General features: G+C 42.6%; 1 protein-coding gene across 2 annotated transcripts in view; it reads left to right on the plus strand.

The window, feature by feature from the left end:
- Positions 1-17,295, plus strand: part of FNTB (farnesyltransferase, CAAX box, beta) — a 66,817-nt gene that overhangs the window by 2,020 nt on the left and 47,502 nt on the right. For both annotated transcript variants that reach the window (XM_042943509.1, XM_042943510.1), the window contains one exon: positions 12,979-13,043. In XM_042943509.1, coding sequence (XP_042799443.1) covers positions 12,979-13,043 — 65 coding nt within the window. Of the gene's footprint in view, positions 1-12,978; positions 13,044-17,295 lie in introns of those variants that run through there.

Genomic DNA, 17,295 nt, shown 5'->3' on the forward strand with positions numbered 1-17,295 from the left:
AATGGATGAGCAAGATTCTGGGCTGCCAAAGGGTCAGCCAAGACCTGGGCTGGGTGTGGAAGCTAGGTTTCTGATATGGAACATAGTTATAATATGGTGTCTTTCAAATCTAGGCTCTACTGTGTGTTCGATAATAGAGCATCTTATATGTCTTTTCCATGTCATTCTTCCAGCTCACATTTTAAAAGTCTGGGATAAACGGTTCCAGAGAGTAGGAAGATGATATAGTATCTCATACTAATGTTTACCTCAGTGCCAGCACTAATAATCAGTAGTATCCATTTACTGGGTCCCAGTTCTGTGCTAAATGCCCTCCATATAGATTGTATCATTCAATCCTTTTCCATTTCACAGACAAGAAAACCGAGGCTTAGAGAAGTACTAGTTTGGTAGGTGAATGATGATATATATTCATAAGAAACTTCGTCAGGAGGAGTTGTCTACAGAAGATACTACTGTTACTCTTTCGGTTCTGTCCATTTATTCATAGGGATTTACCAACAGGGTTCAATTTTGTGCCATTGCCAATAGGAACAAATGTTTGTCTCCTGATTCCTATCTGATTATCAGGAGACTTAATTATTTGTTCAACAACACTTTGATTATAGGAATTTAAACCTATAAACAATAAAGAGCCCTTAGCTATGGATTCTTCTGTACTATTCATTCACATTTTTATTTGTTCAACAACTACTTGGGTAGTTTTATTTGTTCAACAACTACTTGGGTAGTTTTATTTGTTCAACAACTACCAGGGAGGCAGTCAACAAAATGGGGGGAAATCTATCCGTCTATCTATCTATCTATCTATCTATCTATCTATGTATCTATCTAATTTACTTAGAAGTGCTGTAGAGAAAAAGAAAGTAGGATAAGAGACATGGAGTATGCCAGGAAAGGGTCGGGTAGGAGAAGAGTTTTATATAAGGAGGTAAGGGAAGGCCTCTGATGATGTGCCTGCCACTTGCACTGAGACCTGAAATAAGTAAGGAAGCAAGCCGTGTGTGTCTGGGGAAAAAGCATTCTGGGCGGAGAAAGCAGTAAGTGGTAAAGGACCTGAGGCCTTCTAGTGCCCGGTGAGTGGAGAGCCACTGTGAGGAGAGAGATTAGTAAACAGGAGAATAGGAGATAAGGTCAGATCTTGTAGGGCCTTACAGACCACTGTAAGTATACTTTCGAATACCCTGATTGTGATGGGAAGCCATTTGGCTGGATAGTTTTCTCTTTACCTCCCCAGATCCACTCTACCCTTTTCCACCCTGTCTACAAATGTGCCCCAAGAGGTCACCTGCATGGACAGGTTCCCTTGGCCTTATGTCTTCTGGGTGTATTTGGCTGTGTTTGTATTGATAGGGGATGAGAGGGAGGGAGAATGAGATCAGCACATTTACTCCTTTCCTGCAGGATTGCACGGTCTGCAGGGTGTTTAGAGTGGAGGCACTCACAACTCTTATCAGACACCTTCCATAGGAGCTCCCTGGTGCCCTCTTCACTCCTTCTCTTCACACTTCCATGCCTAGCAGGGGACCGAGGAGCCCTGTGTTGCCTGCCCCAGAGTACTGCACTCTCCTATGGTTTCCCTTAGGAAAGGAGTGTTTGCCCACACCTTTGTAACTAGTTCCTTTATAAACTCTCCTCAAATCACCCACTTTGAATGTGCCTTCTATTTTCCTGCCAGGAGTCAGACTGGTCTATGATCTGAGACTTTTGACTCAATCTGACCAGTGTTTTAACAGGCCCATGTAGGTCCCTGTTGAGAGGAGATTGTGAGGAGGTGAGGACAGGTGCAGGGAAACCAGGTAGGAGGCTGTTGCAGTACTCCAGGTGATGGGTGTCAGGGCTGTGGTAGTAGAGGCAGTGAGGAGTGGTCAAGTTCTGGGTATTTTTAAAGATTTCTACTTTGACAAGCTCTTTCACTGATGGGTTGGGTGGATGGAGAAACTTTTGCAACTCTAGAAAGCAGGATGTGGTCTTCTTCCTTTTTTTGTGTTATCCGCAATCACCCCATGGCAAATGCTCTGTGACTCAGGCCATAGGTTAATACTGGCACAGTCTCAGAGGTTTGCCAAAAAGAGTTGTTTACAGAAGGCACTACTCCTGTTTTTCTTTTAATTTGTCCTTGAACAGGGACCAAAGCATCCTCCACTTGAAATGGCATGAGGTCATTAGACAACATTCAGTCAAGTAACAATCAACTGTGGAGGATATCTGGAAGGATCATTGGTCTTAGTTCCTGCTCTCACAATTATTTTCTCTTAGAAAAAAGAATATACCTGAAGCAACCACAGAATAATTTACAAGAGCACGTAAGTGCTGAGTTATGCCTGCGTTGCACAAGGGTTTGGGGAGTGGAAGCCAGGGTGTTGTGGGCTAAGGAGGTGGTCAGGACAGTTTCATGGAGAATGTTGGGTTGTAAAGGATGAAGTTGGGGGATAGCTATTCCAGTCAGAGGAGCTGTTAGGAGGGAAAACTCCACTTTACTGGGGATGGAGGGAGCAGGTTGGCTGTGGTAGGAAATTAGATCAGCTGGGTGGGTGAGGCCAATGGAATTGGGGGTGGGTGGTGGGGAGGGATGCAGAGATAGGCAGAGGAGTTGGCTTCAAGTGTTGAGCCTTGTGCCACTGCAGATCCTGATGGAGGGGACGTCAAGGGTCCAGGAATGAATCCTGGACACCTACTGTTGACTTGTTTCAAGTTATAATCTCTGAACGATTATGAAATGGGGGTGAAACAAGTCACTAAATGTGATCAAACCTATTAGTTTTTTGTGCTTCTGATAGAAGGAACCAGAGCTCTGCTTGGTTATGTGGTTAGTAGGCTAGCTGTGGTGAATCAGTTTTGCTTTATTGAAATTCAGCATGTACCATGTTGCTCAACTATAAGACAATTCCAAATATCAAACTCCTCCATTTTTCCTATTAAAAAGGACAAAAAAAAAAAAAGGTTTGGTCCACTTGAAAATATGTGTATTTTTTTTAATGTTAATTTTTTTTTGTTTTTTTGAGAGAGAGAGACAGAGTGCAAGTGGGTGGGGTGGGGGATGGCAGAGAAAGAGAGGGGGACACAATCTGAAGCAGGCTCCAGGCTCTGAGCTGTCAGCACAGAACCTGACATGAGGCTTGAACTCTAGAACCACAAGATCATGACCTGAGCTGAAGCTGGACACTTAACCGACTGAGCCACCCACGCGCCCTGAAAATACGTGTACTTTTAAGTATGTAGGTGAACATATCGAATGCCTACTTGCAAAATTTACATTTTAAATTTAGATACATGTACCTATTTAGAATCACATCCTTTGTAAAATCACAGTAGTTTAGAAATAGTGTTTTTCCTCTTTATTTATAAAAAATTTTTCTCCAAAATCTTCACATACGTTTTTGCCCTTAGTATTTTTATCTTGCTGGAGCCACATTTTGGATCAACCAATGTATTTTTCCAGACCACATTTTCAGGTTTTTGAGATAAATCCCTTTTGATTATGGGTAAGAATAATTTTATCCCAAGTTACAACTACCCAATTTTGTAACAGTAGAATTCTTTTACAATGTGTCCTGTAGGTGTATATCTGTGATCACTGCAACTCAGCTACTATTTACTTTTTAAAATGATCTTTAAAAGGGTTTACAGTGGGCGCTTAGTGTGAGTTCGTAGCCTCAGGAATAATTGCTAAATCTGTGCTTAATTTGTCATCTTTCCTTGGTACCATCAGCTTATTTTTTATAAGCAGCCCAAACCAGACCTTGACTGAGGTTGTTTTAGGCTGATACATCAACCCCAACTGGTATTTTGTATTTAAAATAAAGGGATTGGGAGGACTTCTTACAGGAAGAGGTACATTGTAAGGATTGCTTATAAAATGACTTCTTTTTCCTGAGGGTTTTTTTTTTTTTTTTTTTTTTTTTCCGGGAAATCCTGGCCTTATATTTAATCTAATAATTCTTTCACTCACTGTATCTGCAGCATCAGCATGAGTCTCAGGCAGCAAATCTGCTTTTTGGAAGGGTCCTCCTCTGGGAGAGAGGGAGAGATGTGGAAGAAGGGGCTTGATAGTCCATGATATGAAAGTTAGTGCATCATTAGACCGGCTTTGGATGGAAGCTGTGGAAGACAAAGTACCAAATGCATTAGTTGGTTTTTACCACTTATCCATGAATGGAGAGTATTCTGTGCTTCTGACTGGCTTTTTTCTGTCTGGCATTATTTTGGGGCTCCTAACAGTTACCAAGCCAAGTTCTTTAGGACTCAAAACATAAATATCTATTTATGGCTTCTGGGACCATAGTTCTTGGATATGAAATAAGCAGATGCACCAGAAGGTGAGCACTCAATTCTTTAGATCTTAAGGATCCCCTTCGTTTGTTTGTTTATTTATTTATTATTTTTCTTTGACTTAAGCTTTTACTTCATGTGCCCATAACAGAAAGCAACAGTACTGAGGAAATGGAACTGTGGACACCAGCAGTAACCAGAGAACTAGGGACTGGGGAAAAGGTTGAACCAGCAGACCTCAAAGAATGGGGGCTGTGGGCTGATTCCAAACAAAGGGAGACTTGCAGCTGCCACCAGTAGTTCCCCGCATGGAATCTGAAGACGGAACCAAGGGCTGGGGTTTAGAAGTTACTGCAGATTGGCTCATAGCAGGCCCTGTGCACACCGCCGGTAACGTCCAGTCTGGATTAAGCCAGCAGACTCCATTAATGGAGACTGTGGACTGGAACTAGGGAAGGGATTCTGACGTGGAATTGCGGATTGAACCAAGGGCTAAGGACTGGGGCTAGACTGACCAGTAACCCTAGACTGGGAAGCCAATCAGATGGGGAGCTCCACGGAGAGGAGCCTGCCAGTGGCCCTCAGGAATGGTGAGAAAGACCATGAACTCAAAAGGGCTTGCAGGGCACCACACCTGTGCTTCTCATTGTCTCCTCATGCCATCACAGGTTTTTCTTTGGATCCCACGTGATCTGGTAAAAACCGCAATTCAGCTGAATAAATTTGGAGATCTAATTGGCTTTATTAAACAATTCATTAATTGGGCAGCATCCATTCCAGCAGGTAGAAAGGAACTCCAAAGAGCTACAGAAAGGGAGAAGTTTTTAAAAGTAGAACAAAGAAGTCATACACAGAAAGAAAGGTTTATTTTGGGCAGTCACCCTTTCCATGGCCACGTCCATGGAGAGGCCCCATGTGACAAGTTACCTTATTGGCACTGACCAGAAAATGCTTGACTGGTTAAGATTACGTTTCTAGGGGAGGTTGAAAGTGCAGTTAGGTTAGATGATTAAGCCCCAGGTTGGCGACATGGCCTAGCATAAGTGACTTTATTTGGGCCTGTGGTTTTCTTTTTAACACAGTTGTTGATTTTTAAGATCTATTCCCCTCTTCTTGGACAACTGAGCTACTTCTAGATTTTGGATATTAGCTGCTGTCAATGCTACATCCTTGTAGAAGTCTTTTTGTGAGCATATATTTTCATTTCTCTTGAGGAGAGACCTAAAAGTGGAATTGTTGCATCATGCGGTGGGTGTATGCTGAGTTTTATAAGAAACTGCTGGCCTTTTCCAGAGTGGTTGTACATTTTATACCCTCACCCACATTGTATAATAAGAGCGCTGGTTGCTCCACAACTTGCCAACATTTGGTGTTATTGGTTTTTTCAACTTTAGTGACTCTGCTGGTGGGTGTGGGTGGTGTTGTGTTCTTTTTGTTTGTTTGTTTTTATTTTTGTTTTTAAAAAATGTTCATTTATTTTGAGAGAGTGCTTTCGCACGTGAACGAGGGAGGGACAGACAAAGCCGGGGGGGAGGGGGAGAGAGAGAGAGAGAGAGAGAGAGAGAGAGAGAATCCCAACCAGGCGACAGAGCCTGATGCGGAGCTCGATCTCTCAAACTGTAAGATCATGACCTGAGCTGAAACCAGCTGAGCCAGACAAGCATCCCAATAGGTAGTATTATGAGGAGAAAAATTACTTGTGACACTTGTAAAAGGAAGTCTGTATTCAAGACTTTATTACCATGGTGATGTTTGTGGTAGGGGAGAGAGATTGGGCTCAACTCTGAATACAAGGGAAAGTGGGAATTTATAGTCAGGGAGCAAGCTGGAGGGATTGGTGGATGGAAACCTACTAAGAGGACTCGTCAGGAGAAAGAAATTCTAGCTAACCCAATTTAGCAGGATTCCTCCTCAAGGCAGGCCAGGGTAAGCAGACATCACTGGGGGACAGTGGAGGATGAGGAACCCAGTCAGATACTGAGGATGACCAGATAATAAGGATCGGGGATTCATAAGAGATGAATCACCGGGTTCTACTCCTTAAGTCAAGACTACACTCTATGTCTTGGCCATCAAAAAGAATGAAATCTTGCCATTTGCAACTACGTGGTTGGAACTGGAGGGTATTATGCTAAGCGAAATTAGTCAGAGAAAGACAAATATCATATGACTTCACTCATATGAGGACTTTAAGAGACAAAACAGATGAACATAACGGAAGGGAAACAAAAATAATATAAAAACAGGGAGGGGGACAAAACAGAAGAGATTTGTAAATATGGAGAACAAACTGAGGGTTGCTGGAGGGGTTGTGGGAGGGGGTATGGGCTAAATGGGTAAGGAGCATTAAGGAATCTACTGAAATCATTGCTTTACTATATACTAACTAATTTGGATGTAAATTATAAAAAATAAATAAATTATTAGATAAAAAAAAGACTACACTGTGTGTTAACTTCAGAATTAAAAAAAAAAAAGGATGGGGGATGCTGGCTAAACCAATTTGTAGGATTCTTGCTAAAATGGGGTGAGGCAAAGATGGCCACAGAAGTACAAAAGTCAAGGCCAGGTTAGGATATGGATGCATTGTATATGTGTCTGCAAATGTATTTATCTTTTCAAAAATCTTTCTTATGCTTGGATAAAGTAGTCATGGTGAAATTTGGGTATTAAGTGTTTTGTTTTGTTTTGATCCTTAATCACGTCATCCAACATTTTATTATAAAAAATATTAAGTATACAGAACAGTTGATAGCATCTGTTTACCCTCTACCTAATTTCTGTCATATAGATGATTAAAGGATTTATTTTATTTTATTTTATTTTATTTTATTTTATTTTAAGTTATTTATTTATTTTTGAGAGAGAACAAGCAGGGGAGGGGCAGAGAGAGAGAAAGAGAGAGAGAATCCCAAGCAAGCTCCACACTGTCAGTGCAGAGCCCAACACAGGGCTGGATCTGAGCCAAAATCAAGAGTCAGACACTCAACCAACTGAGCCACCCAGGCACCCCCTCCTCAAGATTCTATGTCTTTGTGTGTGTGTGTATGTGTGTGTGTGATTTGAATTAGTCAAAGTTATTTTTTTTTTCCAGGCTATTTAAAAATTTTGAAGAGCTAATCCCTTAAAACTAAATCTTCTGGTGACTAATCCTGGTGACGTTTCTTGTAACGTTTCATATAGCAATGTTTCTGAAACAGATCAGATGCTTTACGCCATCATCGTCCTCCCAAAAGAGTCATATCACTTTCATTAACATGGTCATGAACTGTGTGCCCTGTGCCCAAGGGAGATGAACCTATGGGCCCTTTGCTATTTATGCAAAAGAAAATTATCTGTTGTTCTGTGGCTGTTAATCAGCCTTTGTATTGTCCCCGTTGGTAACTGCCTTGCCTTTTGGGGTTCTCATGCTGAAAGGAGAGATTGACTAGAATAGAATAGTCTGTTCCTTTGGGGTAGAAAGGAAGTGTGGAAATCCAAGATAAAGTGAGAGTTCAGGGAAAGTGGGCACGCTTCAGCATCCCTATGCAGTATTGAAGCTGATTTTTTTTTTTTTAATTCTGATTTGAGAACTATATATTCAGAGTTTTCATGACTGAGGTAACTTTGGTTTTTTTTTTTTTTAATAGTTAATGTCATTTTTCCTGTATTTAAAGTGAGGATTTTGATAAAATTTTTAAAAGGAACTTGGTTATAGATCTTGCCTGTATATATTAAACTGTTGTTAGGACTGCTTCCCTTAATTCTATCCCAAAGGCTAAATTTCTAAATCTCCTAATGTGTTGGAGGTCCCCAAGACTACCCCTAGTTGATTCACTACAGGGATTCAGAGAATTCAGTATATAGGTTGTACTCGTGGTTATGATTTATTACAGCAAAAGCCTACAAAGCGAAATCAGCAAGTGAAAGGCTCACAGGGTGAAGTCTGGAGGAAACCAGACACAAGCTTCCAAGAGTCCTCTGCCAGTGGAGTCACACAGGACGTGCTTCATTTCTCGGGCATCAAATTGTAACAACACATGCAAAGTGCTGTCTACCAGAGAAGCTTGTTAGATACTTGGGGCTCATGGTTTTTAGTGGGGGTTCGTCACATACATACCTTCTGCTCAGCACGTCTCCACATTCCAGACTCCCAGAAAGAAAGTAGCTGTTGAGCATAAACAAGATTGTGTATGCAGTTTCAGGACAGTGAGCCACTCATCAGTTCTGGGAATGGTGGGGAGTGTCTCCAAATTCAGGTTTCCAGACAGCATCCAAGGGTCAACCTTTCAAGCTGGACTTTCTAAGGATAGCAGCCTCAGGCCTGCTATGGTAATGCCTTTGTATACAAATAGCTTATCTGCTTTCCTTCTGCTACACAAATCAGAGCAAAGAATGCTTACGTCTTCTCGGTAACAAATTTACTCAGATTTTATATAACACTTGGCAGGCTATGTGGGGAGAAGGGAAGGCAAAAAAGGATGTTGCATGTTGTGGAGATTACTTTGATTTTTCTCTACACCAGATGAGTTCTTTATTAAGCAGGCTCCACGCCCAGCATGGAGCTGATGCGGGTCTTGATCCCATAATCGTGATATCATGACCTAAGCCGAAATCAAGAGTCGGATGGATGCACGACCGACTGAGCCACCCAGGCGCCCCCTCAGATGAGTTCTTTTTAATTTCTATATTAATCCATTACTGTTTGTCAAAACATTTGCAGGCTAATTGCTAAGCATTATTTTTAAAGTTGTACTCTAGGGGTGCCTGGGTGGCTCAGTTGGCTAAGTGTCCGACTTCGGCTCAGGTCATGATCTCGCGGTTCGTGGGTTTGAGCCCTGCATTGGGCTCTGTGCTGACAGCTCACAGCCTGGAGCCTGCTTCAGATTCCGTGTCTCCCTCTCTCTCTGCCCTTCCCCTGCTTGTGCTGTCTCTCTCTGTCTCTGAAAAATAAATAAACGTTAAAGTTGTACTCTAGAAACCATACTGTGAGCTCTAGCGATCCTTTTCTAAGATATACCAGTTCCTAAAGACAACACATAGACTGGGAGTAAATTTTTGTAAATCATGTGTTTGATAAGGGATTGTGTTTAGAATATATAAGGAATTATTACAGCTCAGTAATAAAAGGACAACAATAATAAAAAAAAAGAATGAAGTATCTGAATAGACATTTCTCTAAAGAAGATATACAAATGGCCAATAAGCCCCTAAAAAGATAGTCAACATCATTAGCCATCAGAGAATTGCAATCAATGAAACATTGCGTCACAGCCACTAGGATGGGTATAACCAAACCCACAGAGAATAACATGTGTTGGGGGGGCGCCTGGGTGGCTCAGTCGGTTAAGCGGCCGACTTCGGCTCAGGTCATGATCTCGCGGTCCGTGAGTTTGAGCCCCGCGTCGGGCTCTGTGCTGACAGCTCAGAGCCTGGAGCCTGTTTCAGATTCTGTGTCTCCCTCTCTCTGACCCTCCCCCGTTCATGTTCTGTCTCTCTCTGGCTCAAAAATAAATAAACGTTAAAAAAAAAAAAAAAAAGAATAACGTGTTGGTAAGGATGTGAAGAAAGTAGAACACTCATACATTGCCTGTGGAAATGTAAAATGGTATTCCTGCTTTGGAAAACAGTCTAGGGGCACCTTGGTGGCTCAGTCGGTTAAGCATCCAACTCTTGGGCTCAGGTCATGATCTCACAGTTTGGTTCAAGCTCCTCATCAGGCTCTGCGCTGACAAGTGAGAAGCCTGCTTGGGATTCTCTCTCCCTCTCTCTGCCCCTCCCCTCTGGCACTCTCTCTCTCTCTCTCTCTCTCTCAAAATAAATAAATAAACTTTAAAAAAACAGACAGCCTAACAGTTCCTCAAAGAGTTAAACCTAGAGTTACCATATGATCCAGTCATTCTATGCCTTAGGTCTCTGCCTGTATCTAAGTAGAAATGAAAACATATGTCCATCCAAAAACCCGTATAAGAATGTTCATAGTGACTTTATTTGTAATAGTCCCAAAGTGGGAACACAACTCAAATGCCCATCAACTGATGAATGATAAACTAAATGTGATATATCCAGAAAATGGAATTTTACTTGGCAATAAAAAGAAGTGAAGTAATGGTCCATGCCACAACATGGATGAAGCTTGGAAACATGCTAAGTGAAAGAAGACAGTCACAAAGGACTGTATATCATGTGATTACATTTATATGAAATATCCAGAATAGACAAATCCATAAAGATAGAAAGTAGATGGGTGGTTGACAGGGGCTGGGGAGGGTGGAGGGTTGGGGGTGACTGTTGATGGGTGCAGCATTTCTTTCTTGGGTAGTGAAAATGTTCTAGAATTGATTGTGGTGATGGATGCACAACTCTGTGAGTGGACCAAAAGCCATTGAATCATGCACTTTAAGTAGATGAATCAAATGATGTGTGAATTATATCTCAATGAAGCCATTAGAAAAATATGCCAGTTCTTGGGTGCTGGGTGGCTTAGTCGGTTAAGCATCTGCCTTTGGCTCAGGTCACGATCTCACAGTTTGTGGGTTTGAGCCCTGCGTTGGGCTCTGTGCAGACAGCTCAGAGCCTGGATCCTGCTTCAGATTCTGTGTCTCCCTCTCTCTGCCTCTCCCCCACTCACACTCTGTGTCTTTCTCTCAAAAAAAAAAAATAAACATTAAAACAAATTTTTTTTCAAAAAGAAAAATATGCCAGTTTTTTTTAAGATTTTTTTTTTTTTTTTTTTTTTTTAGCATTTATTCATTTTTGAAAGGCAGAGAGACAGAGCATGAATGGGGCAGGGGCAGAAAGAGAGGGAGACACAGAATCTGAAGAAGGCTCCAGGCTCCAAGCTGTCAGCACAGAGCCCAACGTGGGACTCGAACTCACAGACTGTGAGATCATGATCTGAGCTGAAGTTGGCCATTTAACCGACTGAGCCACCCAGGCGCCCCAAAAAATATGCCATTTCTTTTTTTTTTTTTAACGTTTATTTATTTTTGAGACAGAGAGAGACGGATCATGAATGGGGGAGGGTCAGAGAGAGTGGGAGACACAGAAACTAAAACAGGCTCCAGGTTCTGAGCTGTCAGCACAGAGCCCAACGCGGGGCTCGAACTCATGGACCGCGAGATCATGACCTGAGCTGAAGTCGGACGCTAAACTGACTGAGCCACCCAGGCACCCCAAAAATATGCCATTTCTTAAGAGAAGATAAAGGGAATTGTTATTTGTCCATTTTTATGAACAGCTGACCTATAACACTCAGGTATTTATTAGAATTCATAACTTAGATTTTCAGGCATGAGTTCGTTACTAACTGCATTGGAATATCACTTGTTCATTCTGCAGAAGAGTGATTAGGAAATCCGAAGAGAAATGACACTGTGTTGGGAATATTTTAAGCACTTTCTGCTTTATGTCTGTCAGGTGTTCAAGTTTAGCGATAAACCTCCATTTTCCTCATCTAGTACTTGGCTGCTGTGTTGTACTAGGGGGAGCTGAGGTGGGTCTCTTGGCTGAATGCTTTTCTTCCTAGGGGTCTCAACGTCAGAATGCTAAGGAAGTGATCCATTTGCCCTGCAATATTACTAAGTCGTGTGGATTTGTACTGGGGTAAAGGAAGTGAGTTTTCCTCCCACTTGGTTTTGTTTCATTCAGAACTCATCAATTCACTTAGCTCTAACAGTATATTGTAGGCAAATCTTTATGATCTTACTGACGTATGTTTTTTGTATATTTTTCTGTCCCTTTCAGCTTATAGTCAAATACCAAAGTATATCCTAAAACCAAGTATAAATGATTTGAGACTGGCTGCCATTTTAGATGATTCACATCAGCGCTCCCCTCCTCATCACAAATAATTCTTGCACACACGTCAAGGGACTAGATGCTCTAACTCGGTGGATGATTCGGAAATAAAGAATACATTTTGAAATTCCCAGAGAGGACATTATTATGTATCTTGAAATCTCAATGAGGACATGCCTCACTACAAAGAACAGGGATGCCAGTGAAGGAGAAACCCTATATCCTGTTAACCAATCCACTCCTGCATTGCTGGACCCTTTCCTTACAGAAGCTGAACTGTGTGACCGTGTTGTGATAGGTCTTCAGGGGAAACAGGGGATCCGCTTTTTTTTGTGACCTGATTTTCCGAGATCCTTCATGTTATGGGACTGTGGAGTCCTTTCTGTGACTTAGGACCAATGACCAGATGTGCTGTTTCTTTGGTGTTTCAGTGATCGATGATGTTCTTGTAAATCCCTTAGGGAATTTTAATACTGTTCAATCTGTATTTAAATGGTTCGATCTGCCAATAAGGAGTATGACCCTTGGTAGGAATTAATTTTGTATTTGTGAATGGCCAGTTAAGTGAACACCTAAAGAACTTCATAGAGCAGGTGAGCGTAAATCTCTCAAGCAAAATGCCTTGTCTGCTCCCTAAGTAACTGATGCCAGTGTGCCAAACTCCAGAACTGCCATTAGTTTGGATATTTGGATGGTTTACTTCAGAAGTCGATTGTAATGCCAGCCTGGTATAGATCATTCTCTGTTTCTTCTGTCCTGAGCCTGTCACCCTGCCGAGTCCCTGTTTCTAGTCTTACAGTATCGTGAAGTACAAAACCACACCAGGCAACTGCAACCAATGGGCATTTGTGGCAACAGGAAGAAAAAGTTGATAGAGGCTCATTGGTATTTGTTTTCTCTCTCTCCCATCTCCTGCGTTCTTACCAGGCAAAAGTAGAAGAAAAGATCCAAGACGTCTTCAGTTCTTACAAGTTCAACCACCTTGTACCAAGGTAAGCATTTAGGAGTTTGAGGGGATCTGGGAGAACACCCCCTCCTCTGTGAGCCTTTCTTCTTTCCTCCATGATGAGCCTGTTCAACCTGGGGGATAAGTCTGCCATGAGACGGGTTTCTTGACCTTGTAGTGCCCTGGGTAAGCATGTGACCCCAAGCCCTTCCTCTGTTAGTGGTTTAGAGGAGATGCTCCCCTCAAGCTGAGCCAGCCTGTGTTATGTGGGGGTACCCCTCAAGGCCTGAACTCTGAGCTCTGAAGACGGGGAGAGGAAATTCATGTTTCTGCTGCTCAGTTGTGACCTGCTACTCTGGTGGTTTTCTTTCTCAGATTATGCTTTGAAACAGATGTAGAGCCCAAGGGGGCAGCAAAGGATGGATTCTCTTGATGTATGCTGTGATCTGATGGGAGGATGGGCCGAGCTGCGCCTTCTCCCAGCCTGGCCCCTGTTGCTAAGCGTGCAGCTGCTCCCAGGGATTCAGTTTCTGGGGAGAAAATAAACAGCGCCTTTTTGCTTTCCTTGGCACTTAGCAAGTTAAAGATTTCTAAGCAATTTGATGTCAGAGATTCCAAAAAGGGGATTATAAGCAGAAACTTATTAGTTAAGTTGAACCTTTATTTTCTCTTGTTTCTAGCTTATACCGTATCACACTAGAGCTTCCTGAGGTTCTTGCCTCCCTTTATTAGCATGCCTCTTCCTGTCACGGGTTGTTCCTCTAGAACCGGACTGTATCACATTTCCAGCCATCAGGATGGATCAGTAGTCTGAAGCTGTGTGTGGCCATCATTTTACCTCAGTGACACAGCATGCTGTCTGGACCACCTCTGGGCCAAGGCGAGCGGGGCTGCTGGCTGATTGGCTGTAGGGAGCGGAGGGCAGGTGCCCCTGCCCAAGCCCCTGCGCCTGGGTGCCTTCACTGACTGAAGCGTGACACATGGTTCTAGCCTGAGTGAACCTTGTGGCTTTTATTCCCCACCATTGTAGTTTGCCACTATTTCCTTGAAAAAGAGATTTTCTTCTGCAAGTTCTGATGAGCCAAGGCAGAAAATCATTGGAAAAGGCAAACTGGAAAAAAGGGAAAGGCAGGTAGGAAGGTTATCTTTGTTTTTCTTCCCTGGGAAAAGAAAGAGGGAAATTACCAACTAATGAAAGGAGCGTTTTCCCTAACTGCTAAACTAAATCTCTGTGTTAACCTAAAGGTCAGGCCTCAATAAATGAATGCCACAGCTGGAGATTAGGAAATGAAGCTCATTTGTTTAGACAGCTCGGGGGCTGAAACTAATATAACATAGTATGTCACCTCTACTTAAATAATAAAATTTTTAAATTTTTTCTTAAACCTTTATTTTTATTTTTGAGAGAGAGAGACAGAGTGCAAGCAGGGGAGGGACAGAGAGAGGGAGACAGAATCCGAAGCAGGCTCCAGGCCCTGAGCTGTCAGCACGGAGCCTGATACGGGGCTCGAACTCAGGAGCCGTGGCATCCTGACCTGAGCTGACATCAGACGCTTAACCGACTGAGCCACCCAGGTGCTCTCCCCGCCCCCCCCCACCCCCACTTTTTAAAAAAATTTTTTAATCCAAAGATTTTTTTAAAGTAGGTTTTAAAAAACATTTATTTTCTTCCAGATTTTTATTTAAATATGGTTTCTATCTTAGAATAATCTCTTAAGATACATTAAATGGAAAAATAAAAATACAGAAAAATATATGAAGTAATCTACCATTTGTGCTAAAGATACAGCAGAGTATTTTTACAGAAAAGTAAATAAACAGCTGAAGGGGGCAGGTAGGCACCAACTCTGCCCAGTCCAGGGGAGGCTTCCCCAGAGGCGGAGGGACTTGGTGGTGGTGAGGGGCGTGATTGCTTTCAGTGGGTCTTTGTGTTTAGCAGTTGCTTCCCCGGTGACTCACCTGATTGGGCTGAGTCTCTGTCTACTGTCTAAGGCTCTGTGCACACATACATGTCCCCAGGGTCCCCAAAGGGACCTTTGATCATTTGACATCCCTTTCCACCCACCATCAGAATAGAGCCCTGGGACTTTTCTTTTATTCTGAGGGGGAATGGGAGGTTACATAGTCTGGAAGGAAGAAGTTGTGTTTTGGAAGTGGTTGTGGAGGACAATAAAAACCATTAAATCCCCTGAATTCAGAGGTCTTAGGTCAGGTGTGGGTGGAAAACAAAAATGTTCCTCTTGGGTTTGGATCCTCTTAGAAAGAGAATATATCAGGGCTCTGGGTTTATTTCAGGAATCTGACATTTCCCATTTTGTCATTGTTGCCTCTAAAAATGAGTGTTTTAAAGGATGCCAGTAAACATTTCATTATGTCACAGCACGCTAATTAATGTTAGAGATGTTACATATTTTGCTGAATGGCTGAGTGAATGGTGGATATAAATCAACATATCAATAGAAGGCTAAAGCCAGATATCACATCCTAGAACAAACTTCTAGGATGAAAGAATAAACCTGAAAATTTAGCAAATTTTTAAAATATTCTCACAATTTCAATATTCAGCGTAAATGTCAAATGTAAAATGTAAAAAGCGTGACACAATGCAGGAACAAAGCTGCTTTTTTAGCTGAGCTGAATATTCTGTTATTAGCAATAAATCTAAACGGCATGGCTTGTTTGTCTTTGAGGCTATGATACCGATCCGTGTGATAGAATCGCACACACACTCAGGACCACTGACCACGCACAGGTCCAGGGATGCTAGGAATGATGCTGAGGGAGACATTTGCCTATTGAACCTTCCAGTGCCACAGCCAGATATCTACCAGATTTGGCTGAAGTTCAAGGCTGAAGCTGAATGTTGATCCATCCTACAATTATTCCCTATTCTATAAATGATTTCCCTCCTTCTCTAAAACTGTGAAACCTGCATCCTGTCCTGGAGTGAGATGCTTTCAACACTTTTGTTTGCCAGTAGCCTGCTTTCCCGTGAAAGTTAATTTTTCATTCCCCGTGGTTATTCTCACTATTCCACACACTTGTGAATTTACTCTTTTCCACTTACTACATTAGCTTTAGTGAGAAATCTGAGATGCATCAACTAAGCACACACACACACACACTCTCTCTCTCTCTCTCTCTCTCTCTCTCTCTCTCTCTCTCACACACACACACACACACACACATATTCACATGTAATTTTCCTCTTGGGAAACAGGGTGGTCAAGGCTGACCCAGGTTCTGCCCCTACTGGGCTCTCAGCCTCATGGGGCAGGTAGCCATTAAACAAACAAATGCAAATACAGAATTACCAATGGGGTGAGTGTCAAAGAAGGGAATTGGAGGCTCTGAGAGAAGAACAGAGAGGATGTATTTTAGGTTGGGAAGTTAGGGAATGTGTCTGAGTCTATTCCATCTGCTACAACAATTTACCATAGACTGAGTGGTTTAAACAACAAACATTTATTTTTAGGGCTGGGAAGCCCAAGATCAAAGCAGCAGCAGATTTGATGTCTGATGAGGGCCCACTCCCTGGTTATAGATGACCATCTTTTTACTGTGTCCTCACGTGAGGAAGGGGTGAGGGAGCTCTCTGGACCCTCTTTTATAGGGTCACTAATCCCTTCATGAGGCTCCACTCCTATGACCTAATCACCTCCCAGAGATGCCACTTCCTAATACCATCACACTGGGGATTAGGATCTCCACCTGAATTTTGAAGGGTCACGAACATTCAGTCTATAGTGGAAGGCCTCTCAAAGAAAGTGGCTCTCAGGATGAGACCCAGAGGGAGAGTAGGAGTTGGTCAGTTTGGGAGGTGGTCGGAGTGTTCCAGGCAGAGGGAACAGCATTAGCTGGAGTCCTGAGACTGCAAAGAAAAGGGCACAAAGAAGGCAGTGTGACTGGAGCTTGGTGAGGGCATGAGTTGAGGTTGGAGAGAAGTAGGTAGAGGCACATCATGAAGGGTCTTGTAACCCAATGGGATTCAAGCCATAGTAAGAAATTATGTTGTATTTACAATATACAATTACATATATTTCTAAGTTCCTTTTTGGACAGCGGAACTGGACTCCCAATATCTTTAACATGTTTACTTACTTGATCATTTCTCTTGTGTGTCCCCATCTCCTGTCCCCCTCTGCACAGCCACACAGATGGCCCTCTCATCCACTTGGATTCCCTGCCCCGCCGCCCCACTCCTGCACAGAGCCTGTGTTGTTCTGCTTCACCTAATTGCACGGGTTTAGGGCTGACTTATTGAGGAAGGAAAGGGAAGGAGCCCTAGCTTTTCGGTT

Source organism: Panthera leo, chromosome B3, assembly GCF_018350215.1.
Source record: "Panthera leo isolate Ple1 chromosome B3, P.leo_Ple1_pat1.1, whole genome shotgun sequence".
Lineage (NCBI taxonomy): Eukaryota > Metazoa > Chordata > Mammalia > Carnivora > Felidae > Panthera > Panthera leo.